The 19,215-nt window shown below is 43.4% G+C and overlaps 1 protein-coding gene across 9 annotated transcripts in view; it reads right to left on the reverse strand.

The window, feature by feature from the left end:
* The window catches only part of psd3l (pleckstrin and Sec7 domain containing 3, like), a 150,734-nt gene that overhangs the window by 30,494 nt on the left and 101,025 nt on the right, over positions 1 to 19,215 (reverse strand). For 8 of the 9 annotated variants that reach the window (XM_064943476.1, XM_064943474.1, XM_064943475.1 and 5 more), the window contains 2 exons: positions 10,040 to 10,083; positions 577 to 758 (listed from right to left, as the gene is read on the reverse strand). In XM_064943476.1, the coding sequence (XP_064799548.1) occupies positions 577 to 758; positions 10,040 to 10,083 (226 nt within the window). Of the gene's footprint in view, positions 1 to 576; positions 759 to 10,039; positions 10,084 to 11,151; positions 11,634 to 19,215 lie in introns of those variants that run through there. The other variant, XM_064943481.1, reaches the window with a different exon arrangement.

Genomic DNA, 19,215 nt, shown 5'->3' on the forward strand with positions numbered 1-19,215 from the left:
GTGCTAATAAATCAGCAGGTAAAGTCATTAGCGCCCAGAGATAAATGGATGTGAAACACCAACACCATCCATTCTCGTCGGGTTAACCGGCAGGTTCTGCATCTAAAGTGCACCCGTTAGGGGTTTCGCATTACGCAGCAATTATATTAATGACCTATTTGTCTCCACTGTTTCCAGACACACATCACAATCTGAAGGTCGAGGTGGAATCTGGAGCGCCAGACAGGGAAAATCGGCCATTAGTGGGATCCTAGAGAGCAGAGGTTTGTCACAATGCTTAGTCTTTTAACCGAGAGGCTGCAGCAAATCAGCATTTCAAAAAGCCCAAAATCCCATCCCTCATTAGAAATGGTATAAAATATGTTTCTCTGACTGAGGCTAGTTAGGAACCCACAGAATGCTAATAATAACCTGAGTGGGCATATGAAATACATGCTGAGCACAGCGCCATTTTAAATACCATGTGTTACATACTGTATGTAAGGGACATTTAAAATGGTCCAGCTTGGGTTCATCTGAAGGCATACTTCAAAAGAACACGGAGAAAAATCGGTCTAAGACTCATTGATCACTTACTTTTCTTGCCGTCCATGTCGGCGTGGATTTTGCGGGCCAGGAAGCCTGTTTTGTAGACTGCGGCGTTGGGGTCGTGGGCAATGTCCAGGAAGGGGTTACTGCCACTGCTGATCCGCGTGATACTTTTATTGTCCTTGTTGTCTGCCAGCTCAGACAGAGACTTCTTCAGCTCATCACCATCTCTGGAAATAAAACCGACAAATAGGATTCTGTGTTGCGGATGTTGGCTAGGTAAGAGGCAAGATAACTTTGATCATACTCCCTGAATGGATAGAGGCAATTTGGCTTTTTCTCCTCCCATCAGTTGGGTTATTTTCTAATGGAACAGAGGCTGTGCTTTTGGAGCTTTCTGGTTGTCGTAGTATATCCTACAGAACCACTCCGCTGTCGTAGTATATACTACAGAACCACTCCCCTGTCATAGTGTATCCTACAGAACCACTCCCCCGTCGTAGTGTATCCTACAGAACCACTCCGCTGTCGTAGTATATCCTACAGAACCACTCCCCTGTCGTAGTGTATCCTACAGAACCACTCCGCTGTCGTAGTATATCCTACAGAACCACTCCCCTGTCGTAGTATATCCTACAGAACCACTCCCCTGTCGTAGTATATCCTACAGAACCACTCCGCTGTCGTAGTATATCCTACAGAACCACTCCGCTGTCGTAGTATATCCTACAGAACCACTCCGCTGTCGTAGTATATCCTACAGAACCACTCCCCTGTCGTAGTATATCCTACAGAACCACTCCCCTGTCGTAGTATATCCTACAGAACCACTCCCCTGTCGTAGTATATCCTACAGAACCACTCCCCTGTCGTAGTATATACTACAGAACCACTCCGCTGTCGTAGTATATCCTACAGAACCACTCCCCTGTCGTAGTATATCCTACAGAACCACTCCGCTGTCGTAGTATATCCTACAGAACCACTCCCCTGTCGTAGTATATACTACAGAACCACTCCGCTGTCGTAGTATATCCTACAGAACCACTCCGCTGTCGTAGTATATCCTACAGAACCACTCCGCTGTCGTAGTGTATCCTACAGAACCACTCCGCTGTCGTAGTGTATCCTACAGAACCACTCCGCTGTCGTAGTATATCCTACAGAACCACTCCGCTGTCGTAGTATATCCTACAGAACCACTCCCCTGTCGTAGTATATCCTACAGAACCACTCCGCTGTCGTAGTATATCCTACAGAACCACTCCGCTGTCGTAGTGTATCCTACAGAACCACTCCGCTGTCGTAGTGTATCCTACAGAACCACTCCGCTGTCGTAGTGTATCCTACAGAACCACTCCGCTGTCGTAGTATATCCTACAGAACCACTCCGCTGTCGTAGTATATCCTACAGAACCCTCCGCTGTCAGAGTATATCCTCCAGAACCACTGTCGTAGTATATCCTACAGAACCACTCCGCTGTGGTAGTATATCCTACAGAACCACTCCGCTGTCGTAGTATATCCTACAGAACCACTCCGCTGTCGTAGTATATCCTACAGAACCACTCCGCTGTCGTAGTATATCCTACAGAACCACTCCGCTGTGGTAGTATATCCTACAGAACCACTCCGCTGTCGTAGTGTATCCTACAGAACCACTCCCCTGTCGTAGTATATCCTACAGAACCACTCCGCTGTCGTAGTGTATCCTACAGAACCACTCCCCTGTCGTAGTGTATCCTACAGAACCACTCCGCTGTCGTAGTATATCCTACAGAACCACTCCGCTGTCGTAGTATATCCTACAGAACCACTCCCCTGTCGTAGTATATCCTACAGAACCACTCCGCTGTCGTAGTGTATCCTACAGAACCACTCCGCTGTCGTAGTATATCCTACAGAACCACTCCGCTGTCGTAGTATATCCTACAGAACCACTCCGCTGTCGTAGTATATCCTACAGAACCACTCCGCTGTCGTAGTATATCCTACAGAACCACTCCGCTGTGGTAGTATATCCTACAGAACCACTCCGCTGTCGTAGTGTATCCTACAGAACCACTCCCCTGTCGTAGTATATCCTACAGAACCACTCCGCTGTCGTAGTATATCCTACAGAACCACTCCGCTGTCGTAGTATATCCTACAGAACCACTCCGCTGTCGTAGTATATCCTACAGAACCACTCCGCTGTCGTAGTATATCCTACAGAACCACTCCGCTGTGGTAGTATATCCTACAGAACCACTCCGCTGTCGTAGTGTATCCTACAGAACCACTCCCCTGTCGTAGTATATCCTACAGAACCACTCCGCTGTCGTAGTGTATCCTACAGAACCACTCCCCTGTCGTAGTATATCCTACAGAACCACTCCGCTGTCGTAGTATATCCTACAGAACCACTCCCCTGTCGTAGTATATCCTACAGAACCACTCCGCTGTCGTAGTATATCCTACAGAACCACTCCGCTGTCGTAGTAAATTATGTACTATTGACCACTTAGAATGTTGTTTGGTGCTTTGTTGGCGTGCTATGCTTTCACTAGGGGACTCATTGGGGGTGTTTGTGCAGTCGGAACAACAGCCCCAGTCAGACGGCTCTACTAACATCACCCTGTCCACATTCATCACAATCAATTCTGGAACCTCCGTGTCATGGCACACACACATAATCACTGGGTAGTAGGGTAGTACAGCACCACACACACAGGACACAATGCCATTACACCAATGAGTTTGATATTTGAGTGTGTCAGTTTCTATTCACAAACATGGAACTCTAAATATGGTCTTGTTTATGGAACTGCTGGTGATTTTGAAACTCAAATATAGATCTCAGTGAACAAAATGAAAAGGATTAATGCAGTATTCTACCCAGACATTTAAGGAGCTAGGTACAGTGCCTGCCTAGTCAAGGTCTACAGTACACCCTGCACAAATCTCACATTCAAAAGCTACAGATCAGAGGAAGGTCATGAAATAATTCCAAGACATAAATATCCCTTTGAGTACGGTCACGTATGGTAATTACATCTGTGGATGAAGTATCATATCACCCAGATCTGTCCGTCCATCCGAACTGAGTCGTGGAATGTTTATATTTTTTAAATTTAATCTTTATTTAACAAATTCTTATTTACAATGACGGCTTACCCCGGTCAAACCCTGACCTAATCCGGATGACCCTGGGCCAATTGTGCACTGCCATATGGGACTCCTGATCACAGCCGTTTGTGACACAGCCCGGGCTCGAACCAGGGTCTGTAGTGACGCCTCTAGCACTGCGATACAGTGCCTTAGACTGCGGTGCAACTCGGGTTGTAATGAATACAACCTGCTCAGGGATATCACTGAGGCTAAAGGTGCTTTTAAAACCGAGTTCAAAGGCTGAGTGGTGAGAAAACTATGCATGGATCAACAATGCATTCTCTCCACAATACGGGCCTGTATGACAAGACTGAGAAGGAAGAAGCCTGTGCTAAATAAATCCAGTCCAAATCATCCATCCTGATTGCATCAAGGCCTTTAAGTAACACTGCAAGAGAACAGATTTCAAATGAAGGCAGCAAAATGTGACAACTAGGCCCGGGTGTTCAGACTTCTCCCCCATGGGGGCGGTATACTGTACAGTATGTGGAAAAACCAAACCAAATGTTTCATACCAACGTACTACACACACACACACACACACACACACACACACACACGTCTTCACTATTATTCTACAATGTAGTAACAGTAAAAAATAAAAATAAAAACGCTTGAATGAGTAGGTGTCCAAACATACTGTATATAGTGTATTCAAGACCCCTTGACTTTTTCCATATTGCTACTTTAGAGCCTTATTCTAAAATGGATGATATTGTCCCCCCCCCATAAATCTACACACAACACCCCATAATAACAAAACAAAAAATATATTTTATAAACTGAAATATCACTTTTACGTAAGTATTGAGACCTTTTGCTGAAGCACCTTTAGCAGCGTTTACAGCCTCGAGTCTTGGGTATGACGCTACAAAATTGGCACACTTGTATTTGGTGAGTTTCTCCCATTCTTCTCTGCAGATCCTCTCAAGATCCTGTCAGGTTGGATGGGGAGTGTCGCTGCATAGCCCTTGTCAGGTCTCTCCAGATATGTTTGATCAGGTTCAAGTGCAGGCTCTGGCTGGGGCACTCAAGGACATTCAGAGACTTGTCGTGGAGCGACTCCTGAGTTGTCTTGGCTGTGGGGGCATAGGGTCGTCCTGTTGGAAGGTGAACCGTCGCCCCAGACTGAAGTCCTGAGCACTCTGGAGCAGGTTTTCATCAAGGATCTCTGTACTTTCCATGTTCATCTTTCCCTCGATCCTTACTAGTCTCTCAATCCCTGATGCTGAAAAACATCCCCACAGAATGATGCTGCCACCACCATGCCTCACCATAGGGATGGTGCCAGGTTTCCTCCAGATGTGAGGCATGGCATTCAGGCCAAAGAGTTCAATATTGGTTTCATCAGACCAGAGAATCTAGTATCTCATGGTCGGAGTCCTTTAGGTGTCTTTTGGCAAACTCCAAGCAGGCTGTTGTGCCTTTTACTGAGGAGTGGCTTCCATCTGGCCAAACTCCCATAAAGGTCTGATTGGTGGAGTGCTGCGGAGATGGTTGTGTTTCTGGAAGGTTCTTCCATCTCCACAGAGGAACTCTGGAGCTCTGTCATCGGGTTCTTGGTCACCTCCCTGACCAAAGCCCCTCTCCCCCGATTGCTCAGTTTGGCTGGGTGGCCAGCTCTAGGAAGAGTCTTCAAACTTCCATTTAAGAATGATGGTGGTCACTGTGTTCTTGGGGACCTTCAATTCTGCAGATATTTTTTGGTAGCCTTCCCAGATCTGTGCCTGGACATAATCCTGTCTCGAGGCTCTTTGGACAATTCCTTCGTCCTCATATCTTAGTTTTTGCTCTGACATGCACTGTCAACTGTGGGACCTTATATAGACAGGTGTGTGACTTTCCAAATCATGTCTGATCAATTGAATTTACCACAGGTGGACTCCAATCAAGTTGTAGAAACATCAAGGACGATCAATGGAAACAGGACGCACCTGAGCTACATTGAGTCTCATAGCAAAGGGTCTGAATGATTGAAAATACACAAATGCGCAAACATGTCTAAATAGTTTTCGCTTCGTCAATATGGGGTATTGCATGCAGATTGTTAACTTCTCTAGGGTAGGGGGCAGCATTCGGAATTTTGGATGAAAAGCATGCCCAAATTAAACTGCCTGCTATGAGTATAACATAACTTATTTCGCAGGCGAAAACCTGAAAAAAACTGGGCTATGTTCTGGGCTAGGTATGTTCTGGGCTAGGTATGCTTTTGCCAAAACGCATTTTAGAAATATGATACTGTGGTTGGTTTAACAAGAAGTTCATCTTTAAACCTATGTAAAATATGTTTTGTTTTCTGAATTTTTATAATGAGCATTTCTGTATTTGAATATGGCGCTCTGCAATCTCACTGGATGTTGGCCAGATGGGATGCTAGCATCCCACGTATCCTAGAGGTTAAGAACATTGTTTTATTTAACCCATTTTAGAATAAGGCTGAATCGTAACCAAATGTGGAAAAGGGAAGGAGTTGAAATACTTTCCGCATGTACAGTACATGGATTTTTATACATCTTACCATTGGCAATTTGCCACGTAGGTTGCTAAACCACAGATTCATTTTTTAAACCTGTTTTGGCTGTGTTCCAGCTGTATTTCGGGTCACAGGAATATGGTCAGACGATAGGGCACTCACAGATAGAAAAACATTTGTTCCTTTAAAAAGTTCCTTTAGACATAATTGTCTGGTTTTCTGGTTGAGAGGTCATAAACAGATTAACGAACTAGTCTCTATTAGAACCAGGTAATAATATTTATGACTGGATTAGGACCAGATCCTGAGAAAGACTTATTCTGGTAGGTATCTGGACATATACCCACATAACCTGATAAAAAAAAAGTGTAGAACCCAACCATGACATCATAAAATGGTTCTATGCAGCCAGTGTAAAACCCGACCATGACATCAAATGCTTCTATGCCGCCAGATTAGAACCTGACCATGACATCATACAATGCATCTATGCAGACAGATTAGAACCTGACCATGACATCATACAATGCATCTATGCAGACAGAATAGAACCTGACATCCTAAAATGCTTCAACACAACCAGTATAGAACATGACCATGACATAAAATGCTTCATAATGGCATCATTACAACCCATTTTTTTTGCGCACTTCAAAGTGAGCTACTGGGGCGGCAGGGTAGCCTAGTGGTTAGAGCGTTGGACTAGTAACCGGAAGGTTGCGAGTTCAAACCCCCGAGCTGACAAGGTTCAAATCTGTTGTTCTGCCACTGAACAGGCAGTTAACCCACTGTTCCCAGGCCATCATTGAAAATAAGAATTTGTTCTTAACTGACTTGCCTGGTTAAATAAAGGTAAAATAAAAAAAATAAAAAAGTGTAACCATAATGTCCCATATTCAGAAATACATCTCATCACACACACTCGCCTTGAGGTTTCAGAGTTGGCAGCAATAAAGCAACGTTAACAGATGAGTTATTTGACCCAACAACAAAGGGATATGGGTAATAAATTGCTGTAATTGGAATGAACTTAGTTTTAGCACCCGTTTCCCCCTGCATCTTCCGCAAAGTAGCTCAACACCAGGGACTCTCTTGAGACAGAGTTATGGTATGACCCGCACAATCTTTAAGATAAACTAGTAAATTATAGCAAAGCCATATATTTCCTCATGCACTTTCCCTCATCTCATTATCTGACAGCCAGACTCTGGAGTTTGCCATGTCCATTTAGTTTAATTGCTTTGCTCAGAATACATACGATCTGGGTTCCCACACTGCGGTTGAGCCATGAACTCCTAAAACGTAGTGAAATAGTGAAACTATACTAACTATACTTCTGAATTTGGACAAAAACAACTCCGCAAAAAGCCATAAGACTACTACTAAATCTATTTTAGTGAAGCTATTCCAGCAGGCCCACAGTGCTCACAAGGAATATGTTCTTATTAAAAGGCGAGCAGCTGTGGATCAGGAGTGCAGCCAAGCTTTGTGGGGCTGTGCTCAGGTCAGAAATGCTGCAATGGGGCCATTACCTAAAAACACCACTAAACTCATCATGTAGATAGTCCGGGCTTCTTCTACACTGTTAACAGGTTTGAGAAACTACTAATATGATTGGCATCTCACTTTTTGATCATCACTGCTGTGTAGTGTACATTTGTGTTTAAAGTAGGCCTAGTTGATACTAGCAACAAACCAGAACTAGATATTGACATAACAGCTTTGAAGACAAGGCCACGATTTTGAGCGGTGGCCTACTTTAATACCAGGACATATAAAACATTATTCAATATACATATTCAAAACAATGAGGGACTGCCTTCAATGACTTTATCCTAAATGAAATTTGAACTAAAGGTCCCCATGGTCTTAGTAGCTGCAGGCCGGTCTGATTTGATTGAAGAGACATTTTCTACAAGATTCCTAATATAATTATTTTTGCGCAAGCAATCTTCTTTCATACATGGATTTGTAAAATGTACTACTTGCTTAGTTACACTGGTCATGCACTGACAGGGACGGTTCCCGGACATAGATTAAGCACTTTTAAATGAGTTTCTCCATTGAGCATGCTTTTTAGTCCAAGAACAGGATTCACCAGGTGTAACATGCTGAATATCCTAATTTGTCTATATGCCTTTGCATGTACATTAATGTGACGCAACAGAAAAACTGTCGCTGTGACAACAGAGGAGTATTTTCCGTTCATGGCAGCCATTTTTGGCGAGGGGACAGTGAAGGCTCCTCCATCACACAACACATTCAACTTCAACCAGTGCTACAATAACCATATGTACCAAGTGGAATCCATTTCATGTTAATGCATTCTTTGGGCCGGGCTATGCTACGTTTTCAATGACAAGTGAAACATCCCTTACTACTGTGGCATTTAAAATCATCCGGCGCGGGCCCCTTAAATGTCAAAAATGATCTTTCACCTCAAATAACATTGAAGGCTAATATTCTTGGAAAATGGAGATGACAAACTACAAGAATGTAAACAAAACTGCAGACAGCCTTTGTTTGCTTGCAAAGAGCGGTAAAATAAGTTAATTGTCTCAACCCAGTTAGCCAAGATCATTAGCTAGCTAAGGTAGTTTACAGAAAGTAAGCAAACGCCACTACACTCTTTTGCTCGCTACCATAACGCAGTCATGTCAAACAGATATCCAAAAATGACAAGGTGTATTGAATTCTGTTTAAATTTGCAATTGTGATACACTTTCCATGTATACTCGCTTTCAATCCGCTTGGTCAAAATTAATATTCTATTTTAGAAATATCTAGAATTAATTAAGACATTTGCTTTGAATCAGTCTGTGTCTGGCTCTGAGTTAATACAGTGCAGTATTTGTCTGCAAACCTTCTTAGAGATTGATTAAAGCAGCAGGGTCATGGAGGTTTGAAACATTGTGTGAGAAGCGCGTATTTTAACTAAATGCTAACAACCCTGGTCCCAAGCAGTGACAAAGGACTTTCAGATCACCACTGACATGTTGTAGCTCAATGAGAGGACGGTCAGATCACCACTGACCTGTTGTAGCTCATTGAGAGGACTTTGTAGATTGCCAATGGCACAATAGGCCAGCTTCATTCCTTATTACTTTTATCAGGGAGACAGATTGTCATGTTTTTCTAATGCTAATTACGGTACACTGCTCAGCTGTCACCTGTCATATCATTTAGCATGGGATGATATACAAACACATGCATTTACATATTCACAGCTTTGTTTGAACATAGTCCTACAGGTCCCTTTAGCATTTTGTAAAAATGATTTTCATAAGACTAAGAGTCATTTTAGATGAGTCCCAAATTATAAATTCAATGTCATCCAGTATAACTAGATGCACATTGTTGTAACGTCTTAAATGTCTACAAACAATGAAAATAAAAACATGATTCCTTATCGACTGAACACTCCATTGTCGATAACTCGCTCCCTGGAGAATTTGATATACGCAACACATAATTGACACGGTATTTCTATGCATCGTTTAACTAGTTTATATTTTCAGTGGAGTACATTTGCACAATTCATCTGCCACCAACTAGATAATTGACTTTGGCGCCCATTGGTTCCAATTTATTTTCACGAGGCCTGCAACACAAATAATGTGTGACCAATGTAATTAAATTGGGCCATCTGAAACAGAGTTTCATTAAATGGGATCATGTTGCTATGTTGCCCTTTTGAATGGTACACTGGGGCAGTGTAAATGCTGAGACGTCACCTCGTTCGTTCTAGTAGGTACAGTAGTAAGATGTGGAAGATGCCAGGGTAGATCTAGCGATATAAACATTTTATTCATATACAGTATCGACATGCTCTCCCTATATTGGCCCACAAATATTTATGTTTAGAGTTCAAAATAGAATCTTACTTACATGGCCCATTCCAGCTTGTCGTTTTTGATTGAGTTGTGCAAGGCCTGTGAAGAAAATCAAATCTATTAGTATATATTATTTAAGAAGAAAAAATGTTTTGAGTTTGTGCATGGTTCAAAAACATGTATCGACATCTTGACAGCTTCCATCACATCTAAAGCCTTTTGCACACACACGCACACACGCATACACACACACGCGCATACACACACACGCGCATACACACACACGCGCATACACACACGCGCGCACACACACACGCACGCACACACACACGCGCACACACACACGCGCATACACACACGCGCATACACACACGCGCATACACACACGCGCATACACACACGCACACACACTCTAAAAACATTAAGACCACAAGGCTAAATAAAGTGACCATAGTGGCAGTCTACATGTTTACATGCACAACTAGCAGAGTGTTCATTCAGGGTGGCTGGTATTCATATCCAGTGCATTACAGAGAAGATCTATTGGCATTGACAGCTGAGGGACAGGTGACAACGTTATGTTAATCAGGGTAGAAGAAAACAAAAGCACTGGACTCGCAGTGGGCCAACAACACGGCCGCTTCCTTCCGCCAGTAACAGAGCAGGAGAAGAGAAAAGGGAGGTATAAAGCACCCATCTCTTTGAAAAGCCCCATGCCGCGCCCAATTGGTGAAATAATATTTAGTGGAAATACAAAAAGGAGCATTTAACCAGGAGGGAAATGTAGCCATTTGATCCCTGGCATGTCCCCTAAGACCACGAACACTGCAGACTCAACACTAACACGTCTAGACAGAGACCCCGGTCTAACAAGTGGTTACTTACTGGAAAGCTCTGTCCTGACCCACAGTAATACAAAAAAAGACTTGATTTAAACAGATGTCGAGTTAAGGAGAAAAGCGCCAATGCTCAAACCATGCAACTCAAAACCAGCTGCCTGGATACAGTCAAACTATTCCAGTCAGTTGTAAATGCCGTGCGAGAAAAAAAATGTGCCTTTGACTTCAGAATCAATAACGCTTGTTCTCCGTCTCATCCTAATTGAATCTCCCAAAACGTAATCTCCCAAACTGGATTTTACAAATCAAGCAGTGCAATGCTTTTTACCTTCTGTTTGTCCTTCTCTAGTTTGTCCTTCTTATGTTTTTCAGATGCAAATTCGGTGGAGTGGGACGTTTTGAGTGACTTGGAACGGTGCTGCGGGGCCCGACGCATCGACTCCTCCCTGCCATATTTGACCGAGCTACTGCCGGGCCGCCGATGACTGCCTGTCCCCTGGACACTGTTTACTCCGATCATTTCCGAAAAATCAAAAAAAGGCAGCTCCCAAAACAGACACGAGACCAAGCAGTAGCGATAGAGACCTTGAGAAGCTCCTAGACGCACAGCTGTCCCAGAGACCTGCGCTGTTCCAGCCCCTGTAGCGGGTAGCGGGGAGTAGAGTGTTTCACTGAAGCCGAGGCAACAAGAGAGAGAGACGGAGCAGGAATGATCATAGAACACGTCCACGCTCTCTCAAAGCACCAGCAGTGCTGCCTTCTCCAGCATCGCTCCACTAGTGCTCGGATTCAGAGCGACAGGTCCAGTGAGATTCTGGCGTCAGCGTCTGTGTGTTACACACAGAGAGGAAGAGGGAGGGACAGAGGGAAGAAGAGGACAAAACCTCCCTTTACAAAACTAAGGCAAATGTATATAGTTGAAATAAAACATTTGCCACAGGTCACCAAACCTGCCACGTTAAAACAACACGGAGCACAAACCTCTGGCTTTGTCACTGGCTTGTGGTAGACACCTAATGCCTAATGGACTGATTATCCCAATGAGCAAACAGCACTGTTTCCACACCACTTCTGATTAATTCAATGCGTAATTTGAGCAAAATCGATAATCCAGAGCAATTACCGAATTCAAAGTGCGACTAAATGCGAATAAATTATTAATGCTTGGGATTACACAGCTGGTTCCAATTATTCCAACAAGCCAAGATGTAAATGATGAGGGGCTGGCTAAATAAATTCACACTATGAACCACAATGTCCTTCATGCCTAATATAGCACAGCCCCCCCTCCCCGCAACACAGTCACTCAAATGAACCTAAAACAAGTCAGCGGGATGAGTACAAAACACAAACAAGACTAACAATCATGACATACTGGAGTTTAAACAGGCTTGATCAAATTGCCATTTCAGTGAGCTGTTAAGGTTTGCAAATGAGAATCTTAATTTTCTGGACAGTGAACATGTGTTTTTCTATGAATAAACATGACAGCTCTTAAACTTGCCACCAACTTAATCTTGCACAACTATGGACCCAAAAGCACTGATTTAACAAAATGGTGAAAATGTCAAAAACATTTAATTTGGGACCATCTCACACCAGAGATAAATGAACATGTTGGGTATGTGCCATGTTCTGTGGAAATGTGTTGGACTAAAATAAAAATGGCAGTAAAATGGTCACCGCTGGGAATGGGCTCATTGGTTAGATAATTAACCCTTGGCCAATTCCGTAACTAGCTTCGTGCGATTACTGAAGCAGTGGCCTGGCTTCGTGCGCTTACTGAAGCAGTGGCCTGGCTTCGTGCGATTACTGAAGCAGTGGCCTGGCTTCCTGCGATTACTGAAGCAGTGGCCTGGCTTCGTGCGATTACTGAAGCAGTGGCCTGGCTTCGTGCGATTACTGAAGCAGTGGCATGGCTTCATGTGATCACTGAGGCAGTGGCCTGTCATCAACATGGCTTCATGCGATCACTGAAGCAGTGGCATGGCTTCATGTGATCACTGAGGCAGTGGCCTGTCATCAACATGGCTTCATGTGATCACTGAAGCAGTGGCCTGTCATCAACATGGCTTCACGTGATCACTGAAGCAGTGGCCTGATGTAATCATCTTGGCCATCTGTTACTTGACAGTATGCAGGGGAGAATGTTGCTGAACCATGTCTCCTGGCGTCTCCTGCAGCACTTAGGCTGCTCCCATTTCTCCCCAGTGCTGCTCAGCCTCTTTCCCACTGTGTGGTGTTTTATTAGAGATCTGTATATATTGAGGAGATGCTCATGTCTCCAACCTAACAATGGGAGTCTTTAAGACGGGAAGCAGAGATTATGTCGAGAGTGAAATCTCTCGCTTCACCTCTCCTCTCTGGTTTTATCAAACTGGGTTGTCAAAATGTGGTACAATCTAGGGGCCGCATTAAATTTCAGAAATCATTAAAAAATGTAATTGAAACCTGCGTTTTATACTGTAATTCACGTGTTTTTTTTGGCTTCATTAACGTGACCAAGAAAATGCAACTGTAGTTTTCATTCACAGAAAATACATTAGTGCAAAAACATTTGGCAGATTACAACAGAAGTGCAACACTATGTGGTTAGCAGCCACACACATAAATTAGCTTACAATGAAAAAGCAATGTATTTTTTTTGCAAAAACAATGCATGGGCATCATACCTTCTAATGTTAATTATAGAAAAAACATGTAGCCAGCTACATCTCCTACTATTTTGGCTGAAGTCAATTTTGCATTTTACCAGAAAAAAGTACACAAAGTTCTGGAGAGAAGTAGCTACACATTCAGAGCGCTGTCTGCTGGTAGAATGGTTGTTCAGACATGAAATTCCCACATTCATGAAGACGAGAGGAAAGATCTCTCATCCGAGTGTAGATGTGCAACTGAACCCCAAAATTAGTCCGAAGCCGAGCAGAAATGAAAATGAATTAATTTTAGATCTGAGTTTACAAAACGCAGCAAGATATGAGATTGTAGCCATTCTCTGGCCATATGACTAAATACAGGCAGGCTGTCAGTATGACCAACTGTTGGGTCTTCCATATGTACTGCCGCACTTCCATAACATACCAAGACCACACGTATATATCCACCAGAGAAAGAGTGGGTGTTACAGGCCAACAAGGCTAAATTAATTACTACAACATTGGGACACAGCAAATTAGTCTCATGAGACTGTAAAACACAAAAGAATAGTCAGAGTAGCTATTATTAACTCATCAACACTGTTTCCAACTGATATAACTACACTAATCACTGGTTTAAAATTGCCATTAAAAGGGGAAGTTCATTCAAAAAAAGTAACATTTTTATTTTCTTTTTCATCCAATATTTCTTCCATTTGTGTACTAACCAAGATCCTTCAGTGGAAATCTACAGCAGATCATTAAAGCTGGTAATGGCACAGGCTCATAGCCACACCCCTCAGCGCCACACCCCTCAGCGCCACACCCCTCACCCCTCACCGCCACACCCCTCACCGCCACACCCCTCACCGCCACACCCCTCAGCATCATTCAGGCATGCTTTTACTTTGACAATTACCATGCCGTTTTAATAGTTTTGTTAAGTTAATGATTCCATCAAATCAAAAGGTTTTATGACTAGATGAGGACAGAGCATAATAGTGGATAATGCTTTATGAGTAGATGTACTCTGAGTAACCGGAGATAAGTGGAAAGAGGTTGAGAAGATGTACCCTTTGAGTAACCTGAGATAAGTGGAAAGAGGTTGAGAAGATGTACCCTTTGAGTAACCTGAGATAAGTGGAAAGAGGTTGAGAAGATGTACCCTTTGAGTAACCTGAGATAAGTGGAAAGAGGTTGAGAAATGGCAACGACCTCTAATCAATACATTTTCCTAATGGGTGTTTTGTATTGTTTATCTTCTTCAATTAACTGTTTGAGACTTGCCATAACAATTGACATTTGTGTTAATGCGTTTTGAAACGGGAATACAGCAGCAAAACAGACTGTTTACAGGGCTTACATCTATTCAGCCAGAGTGTGTGCATTTGGCTCACGGCCCAGTGTTTGGAAAGGCACACCTTCAGTTGTTTTTCTTGGAGCGCATTGCTCACCCTACTCTGATGCCCCGCCAGCTACATGTGGGAGGCTTTCTGTTGTGTTGTGAAGGGGGTTTGTGAGGCTTTCTGTTGTGTTGTGAGGGGGGTTTGTGAGGCATTCTGTTATGAAGGGGGTTTGTGAGGCGTTGTGTTGTGTTGTGAAGGGGGTCTTGTGGGGCTTTCTGTTGTGAAGGGAGTTTGTGAGGCTTTCTGTTGTGTTGTGAAGGGGGTCTTGTGGGGCTTTCTGTTGTGTTGTGAAGGGGGTCTTGTGGGGCTTTCTGTTGTGAATGGGGTTTGTAGGGCTTTCTGTTGTGTTGTGAAGGGGGTTTGTGGGGCTTTCTGTTGTGTTGTGAAGGGGGTTTGTGGGGCTTTCTGTTGTTGTGAAGGGGGTTTGTGGGGCTTTGTGTTGTGAAGGGGTTTGTGGGGCTTTCTGTTGTGTTGTGAAGGGGGTTTGTGAGGTGTTGTGAAGGGGGTCTTGTTGGGCTTTCTGTTGTGAAGGGGGTTTGTGGGGCTTTCTGTTGTGTTGTGAAGGGGGTTTGTGGGGCTTTCTGTTGTGTTGTGAAGGGGGTTTGTGGGGCTTTCTGTTGTGTTGTGCAGGGGGTTTGTGGGGCTTTCTGTTGTGTTGTGAAGGGGGTTTGTGGGGCTTTGTTGTGTTGTGAAGGGGGTTTGTGGGTCTTTCTGTTGTGAAGGGGGTTTGTGGGTCTTTCTGTTGTGAAGGGGGCTTGTGGGGCTTTCTGTTGTGAAGGGGGTTTGTGGGGCTTTCTGTTGTGAAGCGGGTTTGTAGGGCTTTCTGTTGTGTTGTGAAGGGGGTTTGTGGGGCTTTCTGTTGTGTTGTGAAGGGGGTTTGTGGGGCTTTCTGTTGTTGTGAAGGGGTTTGTGGGGCTTTGTGTTGTGAAGGGGGTTTGTGGGGCTTTCTGTTGTGTTGTGAAGGGGGTTTGTGAGGTGTTGTGAAGGGGGTCTTGTTGGGCTTTCTGTTGTGAAGGGGGTTTGTGGGGCTTTCTGTTGTGTTGTGAAGGGGGTTTGTGGGGCTTTCTGTTGTGTTGTGAAGGGGGTTTGTGGGGCTTTCTGTTGTGTTGTGCAGGGGGTTTGTGGGGCTTTCTGTTGTGTTGTGAAGGGGGTTTGTGGGGCTTTGTTGTGTTGTGAAGGGGGTTTGTGGGTCTTTCTGTTGTGAAGGGGGTTTGTGGGTCTTTCTGTTGTGAAGGGGGCTTGTGGGGCTTTCTGTTGTGAAGGGGGTTTGTGGGGCTTTCTGTTGTGAAGCGGGTTCTGTGAGGCTGAGCATATGGAGCTCATTGTCTTGATGTTAATACAGTTGATGAACTATGAATAAATGATGACTATAACCGTACAAAGGAATTTTCTGCACTTTCCTACTCATCTCAGTGTCACCTCTCCCATTTCATAGCCCGCCATTGTGGTGTCTGAGGTTAAAGTAATAAAGCAAGCGGAGATGATTGATAAGGACCAGCTTTATAAGGATGATTTGCAGCACTGCTCCCGACTATTATAACTCTCGGTGGGCGATACAGTTTATTACCCTTAATAAATACTGTACAGCAGAAAATATGCAAATGGTTGCAGAAAACTACCCGAGCATGTTTTTCACTATCCCTAAATGGAATTCACTTTTTTCAGATAACATTTCAATTTAAAAATCACAGCATGAGAACTACTTAAATCAACAGCGTCAACCACCAGCATGCTCTGCTGGGCCCCGATTTAAGCTTCAGTGTTTGGGGTTATAGTCCCATTATGTGACTTGATCATGTTACCCTTCTATCAGTAATAACATCTTCAACAGACTGGACTCATTCATTCACTGTGGATCTGGGTGGCTTACATGACAACAAGCTGTTCAGCATTAGCAATTTAATCAGATAAGATAAAGCGATCTGTTTATTATACAAGTGACTACTAAATTGCTTTACAGTGTCACTGTTAAAATTGGACATGCAAGTACTGTAGGTTTAAAGAAAAGTAGCAGAAGACGTTTTCTACTGTACATGGACGTTAACAGAAAGTCATGTTGTTATTCTGTAAAATTGTCCTAACAATATCGTTCATATTTTCTGAAATAAATGGATAAAATAAACCTATGACAAACTATATACACCAATCAGCATTCCGCAAGATGTATGAAAAGATGTCAATATCCTACAAATCTCTGAAAAACCATGCTGCTATGAATAGCATTTACTGGGAGATGTGTAAATGATTGCGTAGGCTGAGAATGGATCAGAAAGGAGAGTACAGCCACAGCGCTCTCCCTCCCAGTCTCTCTCTTTCTCTCCCAGTCTCCCTCTCTCCCAGTCTCCCTATCTCCCTCTCTCCCACACTCATTTAAAAAAAAAAACAGGGGTCGATCATCTCTGCCGCTGACTCGCTCACGACTGCGGGTTGTTAAAAATACCACAGCAGTAATTATTCTATAGAGCAGCTCCTGATGGGCTATAGGCACAGACACCAGCATCTATAGAAACGTGTCTGTTAATATCTAGGCTACACAGAGCAGGAAGTGCCTTAGTGGCACTGCTTACACAGGGTTGTGGAACCTTCTTAAAACGTCATATCCAAAAGGAAGCTATAATAATTACACCTGACAAATGTTTTATTGTCAGAAATGTTCCTTCCAACAGTCAAATTTTCAGTCATGTCACCACTAACCCTCAATGCACATTACATTTCCAACATTTGTCAAATTTGTCTGACGGAGGGGGCACTGGTTTTCCATTATTTACTTGCCCTTTCTTAGAAATGATAAAACAGGGCCCTGGCACCTGCGTTGCCAACATACAGTACAAAAGGACTTGTCTGGGAGGCTTAGCTGTGCTAAATATATGGGTAAATCCATCCCAATATGACAGGCACTGTTCAAACACCACCGACCAAGAGGAAAGAACGTTCTGGGTAATATGACCCATGTGGAGATAACGACAATGTTAAAAACAGCGGCTTCATTTGCTTCTACAGAAGCTGAGCATTACTAGTAATGCTTCAATGACACGTGGGGAGAAAACAAAAGTACTCCATAATTGTTTTATTGTACAGTAAATTCAATAATAACCATTAATTCAAGGCATTTTCAACTTCTCAGGAAAGTGCACAGTCATGAGTCACTGACTGGGTCTCGTCTTAGCAGGAGGACGGAGATAGAGTTCTGCCCTAAGGGAGGAGCAGCGTCTCTGGTGCGACTTGCACAGTTGATCTAAGCCGTTATGACACAGATTAAGATCTGAGAGCCAAGTCGAACCCAAAATCGGAGCTTGTCACAGGAGCACTGCCAGTGAGCGATATCAACTATGGTTCCAGTTTGTCAGTTTAACTCCATAATCAGTATTTCAGTAGTGGTTCACTGGCCACCACAGTCCATTTCATTATTTTACAGCTAAATAATGTTTGCATTCTAAAAACAAATGAAAAAATAGCCTACCCCAAAACAGTATTATAATTGCCATTAAGCCAAACTCAACCCAAGTTCCCAAATTCCAAAAAAACTTACATCAAAACAAATGAACTAAACATATAGCAAAACACTGAGAGGAAACATGTTATGCGGGAGCAGTAAGCTAACAATCTAACCTGGGTTTGTGGATTTAAAATCTCAGCGCTTTTCACAGACCTAAAGACGATTGAGAATGTGATGGATTGTTCCACCTTTTCATCCTGAGATCATGTCAACGACAGCCACGCCCCCGTCATTAAACCTACATGCACTTTATCTAAAAGGAGTCACAGGGGGATGCCCATCATATCTACGTTGCTGTAAAAGTAGATAGATGTCGAAAGTGATCCTCTTGGGAGAGCTACTGTGTCAGGAGATATTATATAGAAGATGGCTCTGCCCTCAATACTAAAGTGATGTTTATGATTTGATGTGCCATCAATGTCCATGTCGCTACAGCTTCCTTCAATGCAATAAAGCCTAGTGGTTAGAGCGTTGGACTAGTAACCGAAAGGTTGCAAGTTCAATCCCCGAGCTGACAAGGTACAAATCTGTCGTTCTACCCCTGAACAGGAAGTTAACCCACTGTTCCTAGGCCGTAATTGAAAATAAGAATTTGTTCTTAACTGACTTGCCTAGTTAAATAAAGGTAAAATAAAAAAATATGATAGGCTATTTACACACAAAGTATGCGGACCCTTCTTCAAATGAGTGGATTCACCTCTTTCAGCCACTCCGGTTCCTGACTGGGGCATAAAAACACAGCCATGCAATCGCCATAAACAAATAGTCAGTAGTATGGCCTTAATGAAGAGCTGTGACTTTCAACTTGACACCGACTCCCACATTCCAACAAATCAGCTCATCAAATGTTTGCC

The sequence above is a fragment of the Oncorhynchus masou genome, chromosome 28, assembly GCF_036934945.1.
Source record: "Oncorhynchus masou masou isolate Uvic2021 chromosome 28, UVic_Omas_1.1, whole genome shotgun sequence".
NCBI classification, from domain to species: Eukaryota; Metazoa; Chordata; class Actinopteri; order Salmoniformes; family Salmonidae; genus Oncorhynchus; species Oncorhynchus masou.